The sequence below is a fragment of the Neophocaena asiaeorientalis genome, unplaced genomic scaffold, assembly GCF_003031525.2.
Source record: "Neophocaena asiaeorientalis asiaeorientalis breed wild unplaced genomic scaffold, Neophocaena_asiaeorientalis_V1.1 scaffold275, whole genome shotgun sequence".
In the NCBI taxonomy this organism is placed as follows: domain Eukaryota; kingdom Metazoa; phylum Chordata; class Mammalia; order Artiodactyla; family Phocoenidae; genus Neophocaena; species Neophocaena asiaeorientalis.
Genome location: NW_020173679.1, coordinates 2,262,027 through 2,278,880, shown reverse-complemented (window position 1 = coordinate 2,278,880; position 16,854 = coordinate 2,262,027). Strand labels below are relative to the sequence as shown.

Here is a 16,854-nt window from a genome sequence, read left to right as displayed (position 1 = left end):
GGGAATGGAGGGGTATGGGTGCCTAGAACACCGTATCCCGATGTTCCAGGGACCCTGGCTGCATGAGATGCTGACGGGGTTTAAGGGATGGATAAGCACGCATATTCAAATGCATTTGGAAGCACTAGGTTAAATGCGTTCCGGCATGTACGTTTCCTACAAAGCTTATGCACATTGCGACTTTCTAAAAGCGGGGATGGAGGTGCGGTGTTGGACCACAGACCCGTTCCTCTGGGATATCTTGTAGAAATACATTGAGGCACTTCCTCCAGGTGCCAACCGGTCCTACTTTCATGGGACAGTTCATCCCAAGAAGAAGTGTTATCAGGATTGGAGGGATCCATGGGAGCCAGGAAGTTTCTCAAAAAGGGAGGCATCAACGAGAAGGTAGAAGAGGGTGATGAGCTCCACTCAGGCCCACCATCACCATTCACATAGACCACAGTGCGAACAGCACCCCCTACAGTTCTGCCGGCTCCTTCCCCCACCCCACCTGTCAGCCCAGCCCTCCAGATCAGCTCATGCCCTCACCACCCCATCTCCTTTCTTCCATAGGCTACTTGACTGTCAACATTGAGCCTCTCCCACCCGTGGTGGCTGGTGATGCTGTGACCTTGAAGTGTAACTTCAAGACAGATGGCCGCATGCGTGAGATCGTGTGGTACCGGGTAAGTCACCCCCACTATCCCCTCTGTACCTATGGCCAGGGCTGAGGGTAGAGTCCCCAGAGCCTCTCTGGAGATCCTCGCGGGTTTGGCTATATACTGAGCCCTAACCAGTCCTGAGCTGTCCTGTGCTCTCTGCTAGGTCCCCATCCTCTGCTGAAGCCCTCCTGGAAGATCCTTTTGCCCAGGTATCTATTTCTCTTCTGCCCTCAGTATCTATCTCGTGCTGACATCTTTTGTGTCCCTAACATGCCCTTATGTTCAGGAAACCCCAATAGCACCTAGTATTGGTTACTAAGAATGCTGCAGGCCCTGGTTACAGTGTAACGAAAGAGAACCGAAGGGTGGAATTTGGGGCATGAGGATTTGGGTAATGTTTTTCGCAGGGGAGAGAGAAGAGGACAGCTCCCTGCCTTCTTAAAAATCAAATTACAGACATAGTCTGCCTTCTAATCCGATTACACCTAGGACTAGTCCACATGTCTGGCACCCCAAGGTCTAAGGAGGTCTGAGATGGGATGTTGATAAAGATGAGCAGATGCCCACCTGCCCGAGGCCCAGGTGTTGGCAACAGGAGAACCAGCTTTGGGTCATGGAAACAAGTGTTGGCCTTTTTAGCCACCGATAGACATTTCTATGTGTCTGGACTGGGCATCCCAGCCTGGTCTCCCTTTGCCACAAGGGAGTCGGGGCTGGCTGGGCTCAGGAGAAGGTCCGGTTGGCATTGACTTTCTTGCAATGCCGCACTTAGGTTTGCACAGAGCCAGGTACCGCCATCTGGGGTACGGTTTAGGTGGAGCGTTGCTCTTCCATGAGCTACAACGGGGGGTGGCAAAATTTTTCGGTGAGGCCCAGATAGTAAATATTTTCCTCTCTGGGGACCATATGGTCTCTGTCGCAACTACCCAGCTCTGTTATAGTGTGAAAACAGCCACAGACAGCGTGCCGATGGAAGGGCATGGCGGGGTTCCCATACAATTTTATTCAAGGCCACTTGAATTTCATGTAATTTTCACGTGTCACAAAATCTACTTCTCCTTTTTAATTTTTTCAACCACTGAGACAGGTAAAAAAAAAACGTTCTTGGCTCATGGGTCATACAAAAACAGGCTGTGGGCTGATTTGGTCCACCAGCCTTAGTTTGCCGGCCCCTGATCTAAAACCAACACTTCCCTAAGCTTTGTAAGTTGTGTTGCCCTTTCTTCAAGTGAAACCGATGGGTGACACAGTCAAGTGTAACTGCTCTGGAAGGAGCGTGGAAGTAGGGGGTGGGGAGCGGGGAGAGGAGGTGGAAGGTGGGGGGTTGGGTGGGCGCAGCTTGGTGATGAGGCATCTAGAACTGGTTCCTTTGCTCCTTCAAGCTATTGCCATACCCACGGTGCAGTGCAAGGAAACCCAATGTTAGAGGATCCTGCTGGGGATCACTCACCATTCAAGGCCTTGACTCGGAGCTGGGCTCCCTCCTTGCTGTTGGTCCAGTCTTGCTTTGAACGATCCTGTAGTTACTGTTCCTTTCTTGGCCTTTGATTCATCATTTGCTGGTCATTGCTATTTTGCTGGGTGCGGTGATCTGGGCTCCTTTTAACCCACATCATTGTTCCCCATCTTAGCATCGTAGCCCCTCCTACTTAGAATCGCCTCCGACAGTTGGATCCCCACAGGGCCCCGGCTTTAGAAGAGGTTTCCATCCTGGATAAATCAATGGGCCTAGAGAAAGTCAAGACATATGTTAAATAGTGCCATGAACTGAATCACTAAGAGGTGTGTGTACACGATACGGGAACTGCTTGGCTGACACACGCTGTGAGCATCTCATTAGCACCTGGCAGAGGACTGGGATAAATTAACTCCAGCTCACTGCTGAGGGTGGTACTGCGTCTCTTCCTCAGCCTTGAGTGAGGGTAGTGAGAGACCTGCTGAGAGAAATACAGAGACCCGATGGGAACAGTTAATAGGAGTGAAGATGGGAGGGAGCTTGAAAACAGGAAAATACCAATAGGCATCTCATTGCCTTTCCATCCTTTGAAGCAACTAACTTCACTCTTGTTTGAAATCAAATGTTCCCGCATCAGTAGAGAAAATCTCCCTGCAGAAGTATCTACCAGGGTTGGGGCAACAGCAGTGCCAGACCGAGGTGTAGGAAACCAAGAGCAGGCTTCCACATGGCTCAGGTCTGTGTTCTCTGAAGACCAGGGACGTGGCTGGGGCAGGACGAGATGCCCAGCTTCCAGTGCAGACAGATTCCCCTTCCCCTTCTCTGCCCCAGAGCTGAGCACCCTCGTTCACTGCCCCCCCCCATCTCCATCCTGGCCTCCGATCACATTGATCACTTTGAACATCAGTTAAGTCTCTTACGGGTGTCAGGCCCTGCATATCAGGCTATGGTAGCCTGCACTAATTAATTTATTTTATTTCATTTTACATCCTTTGACTGAGAGCGTCTGGAATGAGGGTGGTGGTGGGGATGCAGATGTATGCAAATCACATGCAAATTGCCCACAGGAGCCAAATACTTGGGCCCTTTTGATTCTGTAGCTGGACTGAGGAAGTGAGCTCTGCCGACTTGGTACTCTCCCTGGGACCAGGGGAGCCCTGCATGCCCTGTCTATGATGGTGAGGATGGGGCAGAGGACGGAAGCAAATTCCAGGGAAATGGCTCCATGCTGTCAGTTCTCTCTTTGCCTGCTGCCACTCTGGCCTTCTGACACCTAACACCTCTTTTCCCAAGGAGCCAGCTGAACGGAGAGATAACAGCTTACCGAGACGGGGGCTCCAGGAGCCAAAGCCAGGGCAGGGCTTCTGGAGGGTGTGGGAGAAGCAGCAGTGGAAACCCCAGTTTCCTTCCCCAGCTGGATCCCCACCAGACAAGCCCCCACAGCTTTATCCCCCCCCATCTCTGTCTTCCCCCAGCTGCCCACCCTCCCAAACAGGGAGCTGCCGAGCGTTGTTTGTTTTCTGTACGTGTGTTTGCTTCCCTCCCCAGCTTCCTTTGCCCGTCCTTCATGAAAGAGCTTACAGAGCCCGGCTTGGAAGGAAATGAATAGATTACACAGGTCCAGCCAGGGCTGTGTCTCCAATGCCTTCAGCAGGGAAAAGCAGGGCATTGTGATGAGGTTGCCTCTGCCCACTCAGCCTAGTGGGCACAAAATGACCCAAAACATGTGTCAAGCCCAGCAGCCTCCCCTCTGGTCCTAAAGACATTATCTTACCAATGGGGTCATCCTAAGCTTTCAGAAGCTTTCAGAAGCAAGTGGATTGGATTCTCTGGGTAAATTGGGGGAGCTGATGGAATTGTGTGAAGCAAAAGGGATCACCCCCTCGGGGTTAACAAGAACACTGTCTCATCATTTGGGAAGGTCTTGGCCTATGGACCCCTTGGGGATGGGGTAGGTGGGCAGGGAAATAGGAGGAAGTGGCCAGGGCCTGCACCTTGGACACCCTGCCCCATGGTCAGGCCAAATTATAGAAAAAGATGACAAAATTCTAGAATAGACTCAAGAAAGTGGACAAGATCAGAGCCCCTGGGTCTGTGTTGACCAATATGGTAACCGCTTGTCACATGTAGCTATTTCAATTTAATTAAATCAAATTAAATTAGAAATTTGTTTCCTCAGTCAGACTTGCCACATAGGATTAGTGGCTACCATATTGGACAGGTATAGAATATTTCCATCATCACATAAAGTTCTATTGGACAGCCTGTTGTAAATATTTGAAAAATAATTTTATGGCCCCTCCTTGGAACATACTGTACTTTCCTGGCAAGGGACTGAAAGTGACTGCTCACTGAGCCAGCTTTCCAGGCAAATTCCCTGTAAAGTGAATTTCAGAAAAATGAATTTTATTTGTTGTGTAACCTGCCATCATTGGATTGCGGGGAATGGGGGGTTGGAAGAGGGATTATCATTCTCAAAAGACTTCTTTGAAAACATAGAGAAGATGTCAAGGAAGTTTTCAGGCCCCTGAGGTGCTGGTATCTTAGTCATCTATCAAAGTCCTGTTCAACTTAAGGATGCTTCACAGCCTTTTCACCATCTCCCACGTTTTCTTCACTGTTGCATGGGTTCCCCTCCCAGATTTGAGTTTCCCAGGCTTCTTCAGAGCTCAGGCACATACCTTTCCTTTTGCCCTAGAAAATATACAGCAGCTAATAGAGTAGGGATGCAATTCCACGCTTGGCCAGTAGGAGGCAGTCGCCTAACAACCAAACTATTCTAGCATTAAGGTTGGGACCTGGTTATAGAAAACGAATGATAAATAATATCCTCTACTTAATCATTTCTATCCATTTACACCTAAATTTGGGGACTCATTCAATAATTCTGCTAATACTAATATGAGTGACTAACATTATTGAACCCTTACTCTGTGCCAGCCACTGGATTGAGGGCTGTACATACATGGCTGCATTTCATTTTCATGTTGGCACTGAGGTTGGTAGTATTGTTAAGCCTGTTTTTCAGATGAAGACACTGAGGCCATCCAAAAAGACTGTGTCAGCTCATGTTGCCTTCCCTGACTTCTGCAGAAAGTTCTAGATGCTTCCTCCTCCATGATTCCTCTTTGAGGGTCTATACTCCAACTCTTACCTCATTATGTCAAAACATCTGTCTGCCCACTGGGCCGTGAGCATCTCAAGCACAAAGGCCACGTCTTTTCCCCATTATATCAACAACACCTAGCGGAGAGTCATCTCAGTAAATATTTGTTACATGAACAAATGTCAGAGGTGGAAATACACACGCACGTTTTGACAGACCATGCCAGGTAGCTCACTGCCATTTCAGGTGGACATCTGTGTCTAGCTGATCGTATCTGTCTGCTTGGGGAGTGAGTGTGAGTCCTTGTATACTCAGGGAGCTTTGTGGAGTGTGGAAAAAAAGGAACATTTCTTATTAGGGAACACTGTCTAAACTCATTTACTTGGAGGTCACCTGCCCAACAGGCAAAGCCAAAGGTCTGCTTATATCATAGAAATCCATTAAACAGCCACAGAGGATCCTGGGAATTTAACCTTTCACAGCAGTTTTTATCATCTTTCCTTTGTTTCCTCTCTTTCCTTCACAATTGGTTCCCAAGAGCTGCGCTGGGCTCAGGTTACAAGGCCACAGAAAAGAGCCACAGAGCAAGGCAGAGAGAGAAGGAGATCTACAAAGAGTGATAACTTCAGAGCCCCTTATCTCGCCTCTTTCACGTTGTGGGGAACGTGTGCCTGAGTGTTTGTTGAATGGTGGAGATTCCTCCTCCATGATGCTGCCTGGCCTGGGGCGAGCTCCCGCCCTAGGGCTCTGCTGGTTGCCTGGGCAGTGAGGGTTTATGGCTGCTCTGAACCATTAGAGAAAGGATTAAGCCTGGAGGCTGGGAAGGGTATGGTAGGGAGAGAGGACTTCAGCGTCAGAATACCTGCATACCTGTTCAGGGCATGCGACTTTAGGCAGTGACCTAATCTTTCTGTTTTAGAAACCTCATCTGAAATTGGGCATGAAACCACCTACATTGTACGCATAAATGAGATAATGTCTGCAACCAAACAAGCCCAGTGCCACTGCAATCCTTTTATTCCGCTCAACAAAAGCTCATGATGGGACCTGTTGAACAAATGGCAGCCATCGTCCTCTCATGTCTCTTGGTAACAAGGGATCCCAGAGAGGGAAATTATAGAACCAGAGTGGAATGTGTTGTGGGAGGATCACCAAAATAGGGTTCCTTGAGATCCAGCCTACCACCTGCCTTGCTGACACAGACAGGCAGAGATAATACTTAAAGCTTGTACCCTCTTTGCCGCTATGTGGTTCTGCTGGTGAACTCACTGGATTTAATTCTTGGAAGGTCATCACACAGCTAAGCCCTTTCAATGGATCTTAGCTCTCCCTGAAGCCAGAAGCTATTTCAAAATGGCTTTACTGGCACGGGCCCTCTCTTAGCCTCAATCCTTCACAATGTTTTGTTGTCTGAAACAAAATGGAAAATGATGATCCTAAAGGGACATTACAGTCTAATGATATCATAAGGGCAAGAAGACAGGTACAGTCTTGGTGATGAGTAGACTAGGGCCCAAGTCCCAGAGAACTGGGCTGCATCACTCCTTTGGCTCCTCTGGCTTGGAGCCCATCCTGGCAGCCTTTCAACCTGGCTGCTCCTTGCTACCCCCTTCACAGGTCTTACAGCTCCAAGATATGGAGGAGGAAGGGATAAAGGAAGACAAGAAGCCTTCTTCACTGAGCCAGGGCTACGCTGGCTGAGCTGCCTTATCCAGTTCTCCATTCTTGCCCCTAGCCTCACAAAGGAGCAGGCTTTCCCTGATGGGGGATGTCCCATACCTAATTTTATCACACCAGTCACATAAGAGGAAAGAGAAAGTACCAGCGAGAAGGCCCACCAAAGGACGGCTGATTGTACAATAAATGTAGTGCCACATAAGGAGGAAACAAACATCTTTCTGAGTCTAGTTCCATTGCAATCTTTGTATTCCACCCTCAACCATAGATTGTGTCCATCCCATGTCAGACAGCTCCTCCTTCTGGGGGTGGAGTGATGGGAGCAGCTTTAAGCTCCCTCTAGAGGTCAGAGTGTGAATTGCAACTATTGCATACCCAATTCTTGGTTTTTAATGGAAGTTTGGTTGCAAAGAGGCAGGAGTTGCCCACTCTAACTGCTCGTTAGAATTTCCAGAGGGACTTGTAAACACATACTGATAGCTGAGCCTCACCCTACAGTTATTGAATCAGAATCCCCAGGATTGGAGCCTCAGGATCTTTGTACATTTAACAAGCTCCCTCAGGTAATTATAACGCGCTTGGCTCAGGCAGGGACCATGTCCTGGTGTTTGGGACACTGTTAGAGGGAGCTGCTCCACTCACCCATTCAACATTAATTCAGCACGTGGGTACTGAGTCGGATGGTTCTAGGCACTGAGGGCCGCATCAAGGAGCAAGATCCTGAGCTCATGTGGGGGAGTTGGCGGGGGTGGGGTGGGGGAGAAGTTAAAAAGATAAACAAGCAAGAAAATACCAGATAATGATAAGGGCACATACAATTATAATAGAATGATGGGATGGAAAGGGATTAGATGGTCAGGAAAAGACTCTCATTTAAGCTGAGACCTCAAAGGCAACAAGGACCCCGCCATGCCAAAGTGGGGAGACGGAGTATTCTGGGCAAAGGAAAGAGCACATGCAAAGGACCTATGTTGGGAGCAAGCTTTGCATGTTCAAAGAACAGAAAGGGAGCCCACTGCATGGCTGGAATGAAGTGAACGGGGGAGAGTTAAGAGATGAGGTGAGACAGTTGAGAGGGACCATTCATGCCAGACTTTGAGCTCCAGAGAACTGGGTCTGGAGTGATTCTAAGGGCAGCAGGAAACTTTGGAGGGCTTTAAGTAGGGAAGTAACAGGATATGGTTAACTTTACTTAAAGGTCACTTCTGGGTGAATGGACCATGGGAGGCAAGGCTGGAAGCAGGGTTATTAGAACAGTTCAGGCAGGAGGTGGCAGTGCCTTTGGTGAGTACCAGGAGGGCAGTGGTGGAGAGGATAGGAGGGCAAAGAAATTCTGCTGTGACTTGCAGGTAGAGTCCCAAGGGCTTGCTGACATGTGCAGGGGGGTGGGGGGAAAGGGAAGATTCGGGATGGCTCCTGGCTTTCGAGCTTTCGCAGCTAGATGTGAGGGATGGCGCTGTTTCCTGAAACTGGGAGGGTAGGCGGAGGAGAAGGATGGAAGGAGTTCTTTATCAGCCATGGTACGTTCCAAGCGCTTCTAAGACATGGAGATGGAGCGGTCAAAGCAGCAGGGGAAGCTAAATCTGGGATCCTGGGGAGAGGTCAGGGCAGGAGATTTACCCTGGAGGGTCATCAAGGTGTGGATGGATCTAAAGCCATGGGCCTGGATGAGATGATGCCCCCAGGGAGGGTGCAACAGAAGAGCACCCAGTGTGGACCCTGGGCACTCAAGATTTAGAGACAGGAAAGTAAACCAGTGAAGAGATGGAGAAGTAGCAACCAGCAAGATATAAAGAAAGCTGGCAGAGTGGGGTGCCCAGATCCCGAAGGAAGGAAGTAATCCAAGAAAGAGAGAATAGTCAGCTGCCTCCAGTGTTGCAGTGGGAGGACTTAAAAGAACCGAGGAATATCCTGGACGAAAGCAGCCCCCTCAGAGTTAGTGGGGGCAGAAGCCTGGCTTCAGTGGGCTGAGGGAAACGCTAAGACCAGCTGTGGAATAGCCTTGAGGTTTTGAGTATTAAAAGGATTTGACCTTGAACTTCTGGACAAACCTTGCAGATAACATAAAGACACCATTGCTTCTGTTTGGCCCATCTCTGTTTGCATGTCGTTCATAAGCTACCAAGGGCATTATCTGTTCCACACTTGCCCCGTCTTGCAATCCGCAACTGACGGCAGCATCACCCTCCTCTTCAAGGATGTGGAAGTGGCTGCTCAGAGAATTTAGGGGAGTCTAGGGTGATTCAGCAATGCCTTTGGTATTCGGAGGAAAGATCCCAGCTCTAACCATCCAATTAACTCAGTGGCCTGTGGATGACAGCCATTCACATAACCCTGCTCAGTGCAAGGTACTTGAGGCTGGAGATGCAAAGAAGGACCCTCTTCCCTCCAGGGGAGAGCTTCCGAGTCCAGGTGTCATTAAATTGTAAAGATCTGTTTCCTCATCTAGCCAATGGGCTTGATTGGCTCCCCCTAAGCATCTCCCAGGGGTTTGTGTGAAACAAAGGAGATGCCTACAGAAAAGCCATTTCCCTCACCCTCAGTGCAGGAGAAATAGGCTTCACTCATGTCCCTTTATCCCCTTTTCCGCCTGGCCACGTCTTACTCATTCCGTCCTCTGTGTAGCCTTCTGACCTTGCTCATCAGGCAGAGCTCAGAGATCCTCCAGCGTATGTTCCCTCAGCATTTTGTACATTCTTCGATTAGCGAGGTATCACCTGGTGTTTTAGTTATCCTTCTTGTCTTTGCGTCTGTGGCTGAGTTTCATTTATCTGCTTCTCCCATGTGTGCTGTGGTACCCACAGACCCTGGACCAGAGTCTTCATGTGGCATCTCTGGATCCCTAGGGAGGGAGTGGATAGGCTTCTGGAGGTGCTTGGATCCCCAGAAAGTATGCCCAATATGTTGCGTACATTTTTTTAGTGGAAAGGGACTGAATGTTCTCAAAGGGGTCTGTGACACCCCCTAAAAGGTTCAACCATAGCAACAGCAGGTGTCCAGGGCGTGTGAGGGTGAAACGTGGAGGGCGTCATTACCTCCACCTGCAGGTCACCAAGGTCGTACTCAGGATGGGTCTCGGAGACCAAGGGGCTGCAAGGCTGTGACAGGAAGCCTGTGGTCCCTGAGCTTTCCAGGGACCTGGCGGGGAGGGGCACTGCATTCAGCTTTAGATGAAAAGAGCGGTAGGGGGATGGGCTTAGTCCAGATGCCACAGCCCAGCCAGCCCAGCTGTGTGCACAGACACTGGGATGGGAGAAGGAGGTAAGAGGGGGGAAAGGAACGGCTTGCTTTGGCAGCAATTCACCACTCACTCTGGCATGAGGGAAGGTGTTCTGACCAGAGAAATCTATCCTCTTTGGGGAATTAAGATCAGGTGTCTGATACTGGCAATGAGACCGTTTCTCTGCCTAGAGGTGCTCACACAAGGCTTATAAGGGCTCTTGGCTCCCAGACCGTTGGTGGGGTGACGGGGAGAGTGCCAACAGTTGGAGCGGATGCCCAAATAACAAGATGTCCTGTTGGAGCACATGTGGACTCCACCTGTAACAGGCTGTCCCACTGGATGGTCATGAAAAGAAGACAGGGTAGACTGGCAGGTCCAAGACAGGGTAGACGCATTGATGGGGAGTTTGTCTGCACTTACCAAATGCACAGAAAAGAAAAGAGCAGGGGCCTGGGGGCAAAATGTCCTGCTGTGTGACCTTGAGCAAATCACTTCCCCTCTCTGAGCCTCAGGAGTTTTATCAGTAAAATGACAGGATGAAGTGAGATGGTCTCTATAGGATGTGCTCTTTCCCATTTTACAGCCAACCCCCCCCCCTTCCTTTCCTCTCCCCCAGCAGACCTGGGGTGGTGGAAGAGGCTGGCACTTCACGGCCAGGTGCTCCCCGGGGTGGGGCTTGGGCAATTCCTCATCAGGGTAGAAATCCCAGCCCGAGATGCTGTCAGGCCCTCTGAGCCAGTGGACACCAGAGCTGTATGAAGCCCAGAGTGTGATTTCCAGCCGACCCTGCCTAGTTGAGCCCTGCTGGGTTTAAATGACAAGAGGGCTGACTTAACTTGTGGGAGGAGAATTAAAGGTGAACTTCCGCTCCAGCACACCAGTGACATAAAAGAACATGAATGAAATGAGAGATGTTTCCCAGAAAACCAGCTCAGGACGCTTCTCCCTCCTAAGTCCTTCCTCCTCCTTTCCTCACCTTTTCTGGGTTGGGTGTGTCGTCCTTGTATGAAGAGCGACTGTGTCCTCTTCCCAAGAGGCTCAGAGATGTCCCCAGGGTCATCACAGTCACCCCGATGCAGACAGGCACAGCCTGGCCCTTTTCTAAAACACACTATGGCTGCCCCACACTTCGCAAGAGCTCCCCATTGCCTTAAGAACCAAGTTCAAGGTCATTGGGCCAGCATGCAAGGTTCTTGATTCAAGCTCCATTGATTGATTTTCTCCAGCCGTGCTTCCTACCACGTTCCCAAATGGGCCCACCACTGGAATCATACGGCCTATATGCAGTTCTTGGAACATGCCAACGCTCTTTCCCACCCCCGTGCCAATGCCAGTGCCAATGCCAATGCCACTTCCTCTGCCCGCGACGCCCTTACCCGCTCCATCTGGCAAACTCCGACTTGCCCTCCAAAGTCAGCTGCAGTGTCACCCCCAGAGACATTTCCTCATCCTTTTTTCCCTTCCATCTTTTTCTTCATGCAATCACCATGACCCAGGCATCTTAAAATACTCAGAGCTCTACCCTAGGACTTAACACACTGGACACAGATGTTCACTTATGCAGCAGCTATTTCTTGAGCATCTACTATGTGCCAAGCATTGGGACCAGAGCACCGAGTAAGAACAGTGGGGTCTTGTCTTTATGGAGCTTGTAGTTAAGCAGGAAGACAGATGTGGCCTGGAAGACTGTCTGATTTCTTTGAAATTGTGGTAACTGCCCCCAAAAGGACAGGTGCCTGCTAGCTGAGAGCTCACAACAGGGGGATTAATTCTAATAGTTGAATGTCTCCCTTCCAGAATGTAAGCACCTTCTTGGTAAAGACCAGGTGTCCTGATTGTATCTGAGCACATAGCTTAGAGAATGAATAAATGAATGAGCGAATACCTGATGTGGCTGAGTGACGTGGAAGTAAACCCTTAGTTGATGAGGTGAATAATTTTCTCACAATTAGAAAAATGGATGGGATGACTTGAGGACTGGTGACTTCCCTACCCCTGAGAGTGTCTAAGCAAACTTTAGAGTGGCCTCCTATCAAAAATACAATAGAAAGGATTTCTGGCTCCCTGGCCCAAGGGAGCCCAGAACAGGATGACTCTGTCCATTTCAGCTCTGAAATTCTGTGCTACGTCAAGTTCAGCCGCCCAGCGATGACATCATGACAAGGTAGGGATGGAGCCTCCAGCCAGCCTGGCTAGCCCACACATCAAGTGTGGGACACCAGGTATCCAGAAAGTTCTAGATTCCCCAGGAGAGGGGTGATTGTAGATGTTCTGGGAATCTGCTTCATGTGGGTGCCCCACCCTTGAGTGAACATTCAAAAGAGAGGAGGCTTCAGACACCCGGGGCCAGAGAGGTGGGGGGAGAATGTGAAGGGAGTTAGTAAGACCAGATACAGAAGAGCAGTCCGCAGCTGAAGGTGTCGTAAAACACATCTCCGTTCATGTCACCCTGCCTGAAACTCATCACCGAGGCCTCTCTGCTGCTGTTGGGACAAAGATCCGAGCCCTGGTGTCCTCTTACAGGGTCTGGCCCTTGCCCGCCTCTCCAGGCTCATCTCCTGTGTGCTCCCGTGAAGGAAGAAGCTGCGGGCGTTCAGAGACCTCAGGGAGCCTTGACCAAAGGAAAAGGAAGGACTGGGGCAGGGCAGAAAGGGTCCTGCAAGCTGGACCCGCTAATTCTCATGTCGGAGCCTGGGAGGCTGAGGTTAGATGGGGTTAAGCACCTTGCTCTGAGTTGTGCAAGAGAGAGAGGTTGGGTCAAGCTTTGAAGCCACTCTCTGACTCCAAAGCAAGGCTCTTTCCTTAGGCTCCGCTGAAGGTCGTAAATAGCGTCCTGGGGGGTGGGAAGGATTTCCGCCCGAGTGACAGGCAACCCGAGAGCTGCACCCTCAGAAGGGCTGAACCCCTCAGCTTTGGGGAGCCTCTTTCTTCCTTCTTCTCCTCATCAGCGCCATCGCTATGGTTTAGGTCTGGTGCTGTGTCAGGGACGTTACAAAATCGTCCCACTGGCTCCTCACGGAAACCATGTGACGCTGGCACTCTTGTCCATTTTAGGGTTGGGAACGTTGAGGCTCAAAGAGGTAAAGTAACCGTCCCCAAGCCTTGCAGATAGTAGGACGGCGCAAGATCTATCCACTGGCCTGACTTCCCCTTACAGCCAGACCTTCTCAGCATCCAGGCTTGCCCACAGAACTGACAGAGGGCGTCCAGATCCGCCTTTGGGAAGCTCCTCAGCTCTGGTACAGAGTGAGACAGAGAGGGCCAGGGCACGGGGCGGGGCTGGCCGCCTCAGGATGTCCTCATCATCGCACAGCCAGAGCCACCTGTCTGCAGAGGCAGCGGTACAGATCCATGCAGGGGCTGTCAACACCAAAGGAGGACCCAAGGGAAAACACAGCTTCCACCTGCAGAGATGACGCAGACAGCACGGTTCACCTACCCTGAGACAAACGTGCAGAGCAGAGCAGACAGGTGGAAAGGACAGGACCCTCCCCTCCTGCGCCCCTCGCTGCACGCCCCCCTCGCACAGGGCGTCTGCCCACGTCCCTTGGATGAACCTGAGAAAACGTTTGATGCTACCATCCGGAGCCGGGTCGTGGAACACAGCCCTCAGGAATCCCAGCAACGAGGGAGAAGGGCGGCCTGGATTAGTGGAAGGTCTGAACTGGAGACTGTCCTTCAAGAAGTGAATTTGTTGATTATTATTATTAACTACGATTATTATTCTGTTGAAAGATGGTGGAGTAACTCAGATGAGTCAAAACAAGTGTTGTCGGGCTTCTCTGGTGGCGCAGTGGTTGAGAGTCCGCCTGCAGATGCAGGGGACACGGGTTCGTGCCCCGGTCCGGGAAGATCCCACATGCCGCAGAGCGGCTGGGCCCGTGAGCCATGGCCGCTGAGCCTGCGCGTCCAGAGCCTGTGCTCCGCAATAGGAGAGGCCACAGCAGGAGGGGCCCGCATACCGCAAAAAAAAAAAAAAAAAAACAAGTGTTGTCAAGTAGTGGATCTTGGGGGACCTGCTTTCATGGTTATAATAATCACTTCAATTGGCGCATTAATTATACGTGAGCAGAGGCTGCCAAAATAATTGAGGGTGTGGGAAAGCCGTTTCTTAAGTGATTTGAACATGCCCCTTTAACCAGGTGTACTCGATGAATATCAAATCACGCCAGGCTTGATATCTGGAGATGGAGAGGAGTGAGTCCTGTCTGAACGTGTGGGCTCGGTCTTAGTGAGATCTCCAGATCATCCCCTCATGCCTTCTTTCCTTCACGTATGGAATGAACACCTACAGGAAACCTGCACGGAGTTTTGGGTGCAGCACCGAGATGCCGACCCCGGCTCATACTCTGTGGGTACAGACGGGATGTCACAGAGCCACGGAGCAGGAACCCCACCCTAGTCTGGGGCTGCTCCGGAATGAGGAGGGGACAAAGGGCGTGGCCAGTAGAGCCAAGGGCACGTGCAGAGGCCTTGAGGGTGGCCCGTGGAAATCCCATCGGGCACTGGTGAAGGCTGGAGAAGGAGAAGGAGAGAAGGCTGAGGGCAATCAGGGACCCGAGAAGAAAGAGCTACAGTTGGGGTTCCAGGCAGTGGAGCTTGGCTTGTATCCACAGGGAGCATTCGAAGAATTTTTTTTTTGCGGTACGCGGGCCTCTCACCGTTGTGGCCTCTCCCGTTGCGGAGCACAGGGTCCGGACGCGCAGGCTCAGCGGCCATGGCTCACGGGCCCAGTCGCTCCGCGGCATGTGGGCTCTTCCCAGACCGGGGCACGAACCCGCGTCCCCTGCATCGGCAGGCGGACTCTCAACCACGGCGCCACCAGGGAAGCCCACATTCGAAGAATTTTAAGCAAAAGAGAAGCTGCATCCAGTTTTACAAATCTCTGGACCCCTCCCAGCGATATCTGATAAGCATCTCAGACTTGACACAGCCAAAGCAAAATTCTGTATTTCTCCCCCAAACCCATTCCCATTCTTCCCCATCTCAGTAAGTGGCATCACCATCCAGCCAGTTACTTCAGCCAAAAACCTAGGGATCTTTTTTGCTCTTCCCTTCCCCTGCGCCACCCCCAGCCTACAGCTCTTCCATTGAGGAGTCTACCCTCAAAACATGCCCCGACTCCACTTGCTCCTTCCTATCTTCTGGCCACCAGGAGCCTCTCTCACTACGTAGAAGTGGCAGTCTCCCCTCTGCTGCCTTCTACCACCCAGCCTTGTTAGTGTTCCGTAAATAGCCTACAAGTCCACTCTTCCTAAAAGTCCAAGTTGACCCGATTCCTGATGTGCAGAACCCTGTGCTTTTCGGTGGTGTTCCAAAGAAGAACAGCCTGTGCCCCAAGGAGTGTGTGGACCAGTGATGAAGAGGCCGCTTAGCAAAAGGGACGCTGGAAGCAGAAAGATCTGAGTTCAATTCCAGGCTCTGCCTCTTCCTCTGTCACCTCTCTCAGCCTCCACGTCGGTGCCTGTAAAATGGACTGATGATAATAAAACCAACCTCTCAAAATCATCCCAATTTGGACAAAAAAATCACACTGTCTGTTGCCAATTCCCAGCTTGCAGGAAGTGCTTTTCATATGTTAACTAGAGCATGATGGTGTTCTAGTTTTCTGTGAACACAGCATGTCATGATCCCACAGTGTCAGGCTGAGATGGGACGGGCAGGGGTCTCTGCTTTGAAGGGGTTGTTGCAGGTCATGCTGGAGGCCTTCCTCTGCATCTGAGAGCACGTGCTGGAGGGGGACCAGATGGAGGCTGGAGGGAAGTCATTCAGTGGATCCCTCGAAGAAATCCAACCGCATTGCTGAACAATTTTGGCCTCTCCAAACGAGGCTGTACTCTCTATTGTTTCATCTTTCAACAAATAGTTATCAGGAGTCCACTATGTCCCAGGCAAGGTGCAAGGTGCTGCTGTAGAGGTTCTGCCTAGCAGAATAAAGGAAGCTGGTGATGTTTGTCTTTTATGCAAGCATCTTACTGACACTTGTCCCTTCTAATGGGCTTTTTGTTTAATTTCAATCTTTTGGATTTTTAAAAGTTATGTAACTATATTATTTGCAAATAATAACCTTTCTCTTCTAACACCCGAGAGACAGTATCTCATAATGTATAAAAGCACATGTCCTGGGACCAGATCACTGAGATTCAAATCCTAGCTTTGCCACTTAGAAGCTTTGTAACTTTGAACCAGTTACTTAAACTCCACGCCCGTTTTCTCATCTCACATAATGAATTTAGGACAGTGTCTGGCACTATGTTAATGTTGGTGGTGTTGTTACTCATTGAATTTCTTATAATTTCTTGCCTTATTCCATTGCCTAAAATCTCCAGGATGCTTGTAATATGTTTCCTTGTCTTATTTCTGGTTTTCGTAGAATTGCATTTAACATTGCATATGGTACTTGCTGCTGGTTTCCAATAAATACTATTTTTGTCATGTAAAAGAATTTTAGTTCTATTCCAATTTCACCTAGAGTTTTTATAAAGAAAAATGAATTAAGTGCTTCTTAAGAATCTATTGAAATAATCATATGGTTTTTCTCCTTTAATTTCTAACATAATGAGTTATGTCGATGGTTTTCCTAATTTTGAGCCTCCATTGGGTTTTTATAATTTCTTTGAACAAATATCTTGTGTTCCAAATGAAAAGAACTCCCAAGGATTTATTTTTTATTATTATAAATGGAATCTTTTGTACATTTATTTATTTTATTTTTGGCTGTGTTGGATCTTCATTGCCGTGCGCGGGC

General features: G+C 49.9%; 1 protein-coding gene across 1 annotated transcript in view; it reads left to right on the top strand.

Annotated features, from left to right (window-relative positions):
- The first annotated feature begins 342 nt into the window (after nucleotides 1–342).
- Nucleotides 343–16,854, top strand: part of IGSF21 (immunoglobin superfamily member 21) — a 137,875-nt gene continuing 121,363 nt past the window's right edge. Inside the window, exons 1-2 of the mRNA XM_024749982.1 lie at nucleotides 343–397; nucleotides 556–668. Coding sequence (XP_024605750.1) covers nucleotides 343–397; nucleotides 556–668 — 168 coding nt within the window. The remainder of the gene's footprint in view (nucleotides 398–555; nucleotides 669–16,854) is intronic.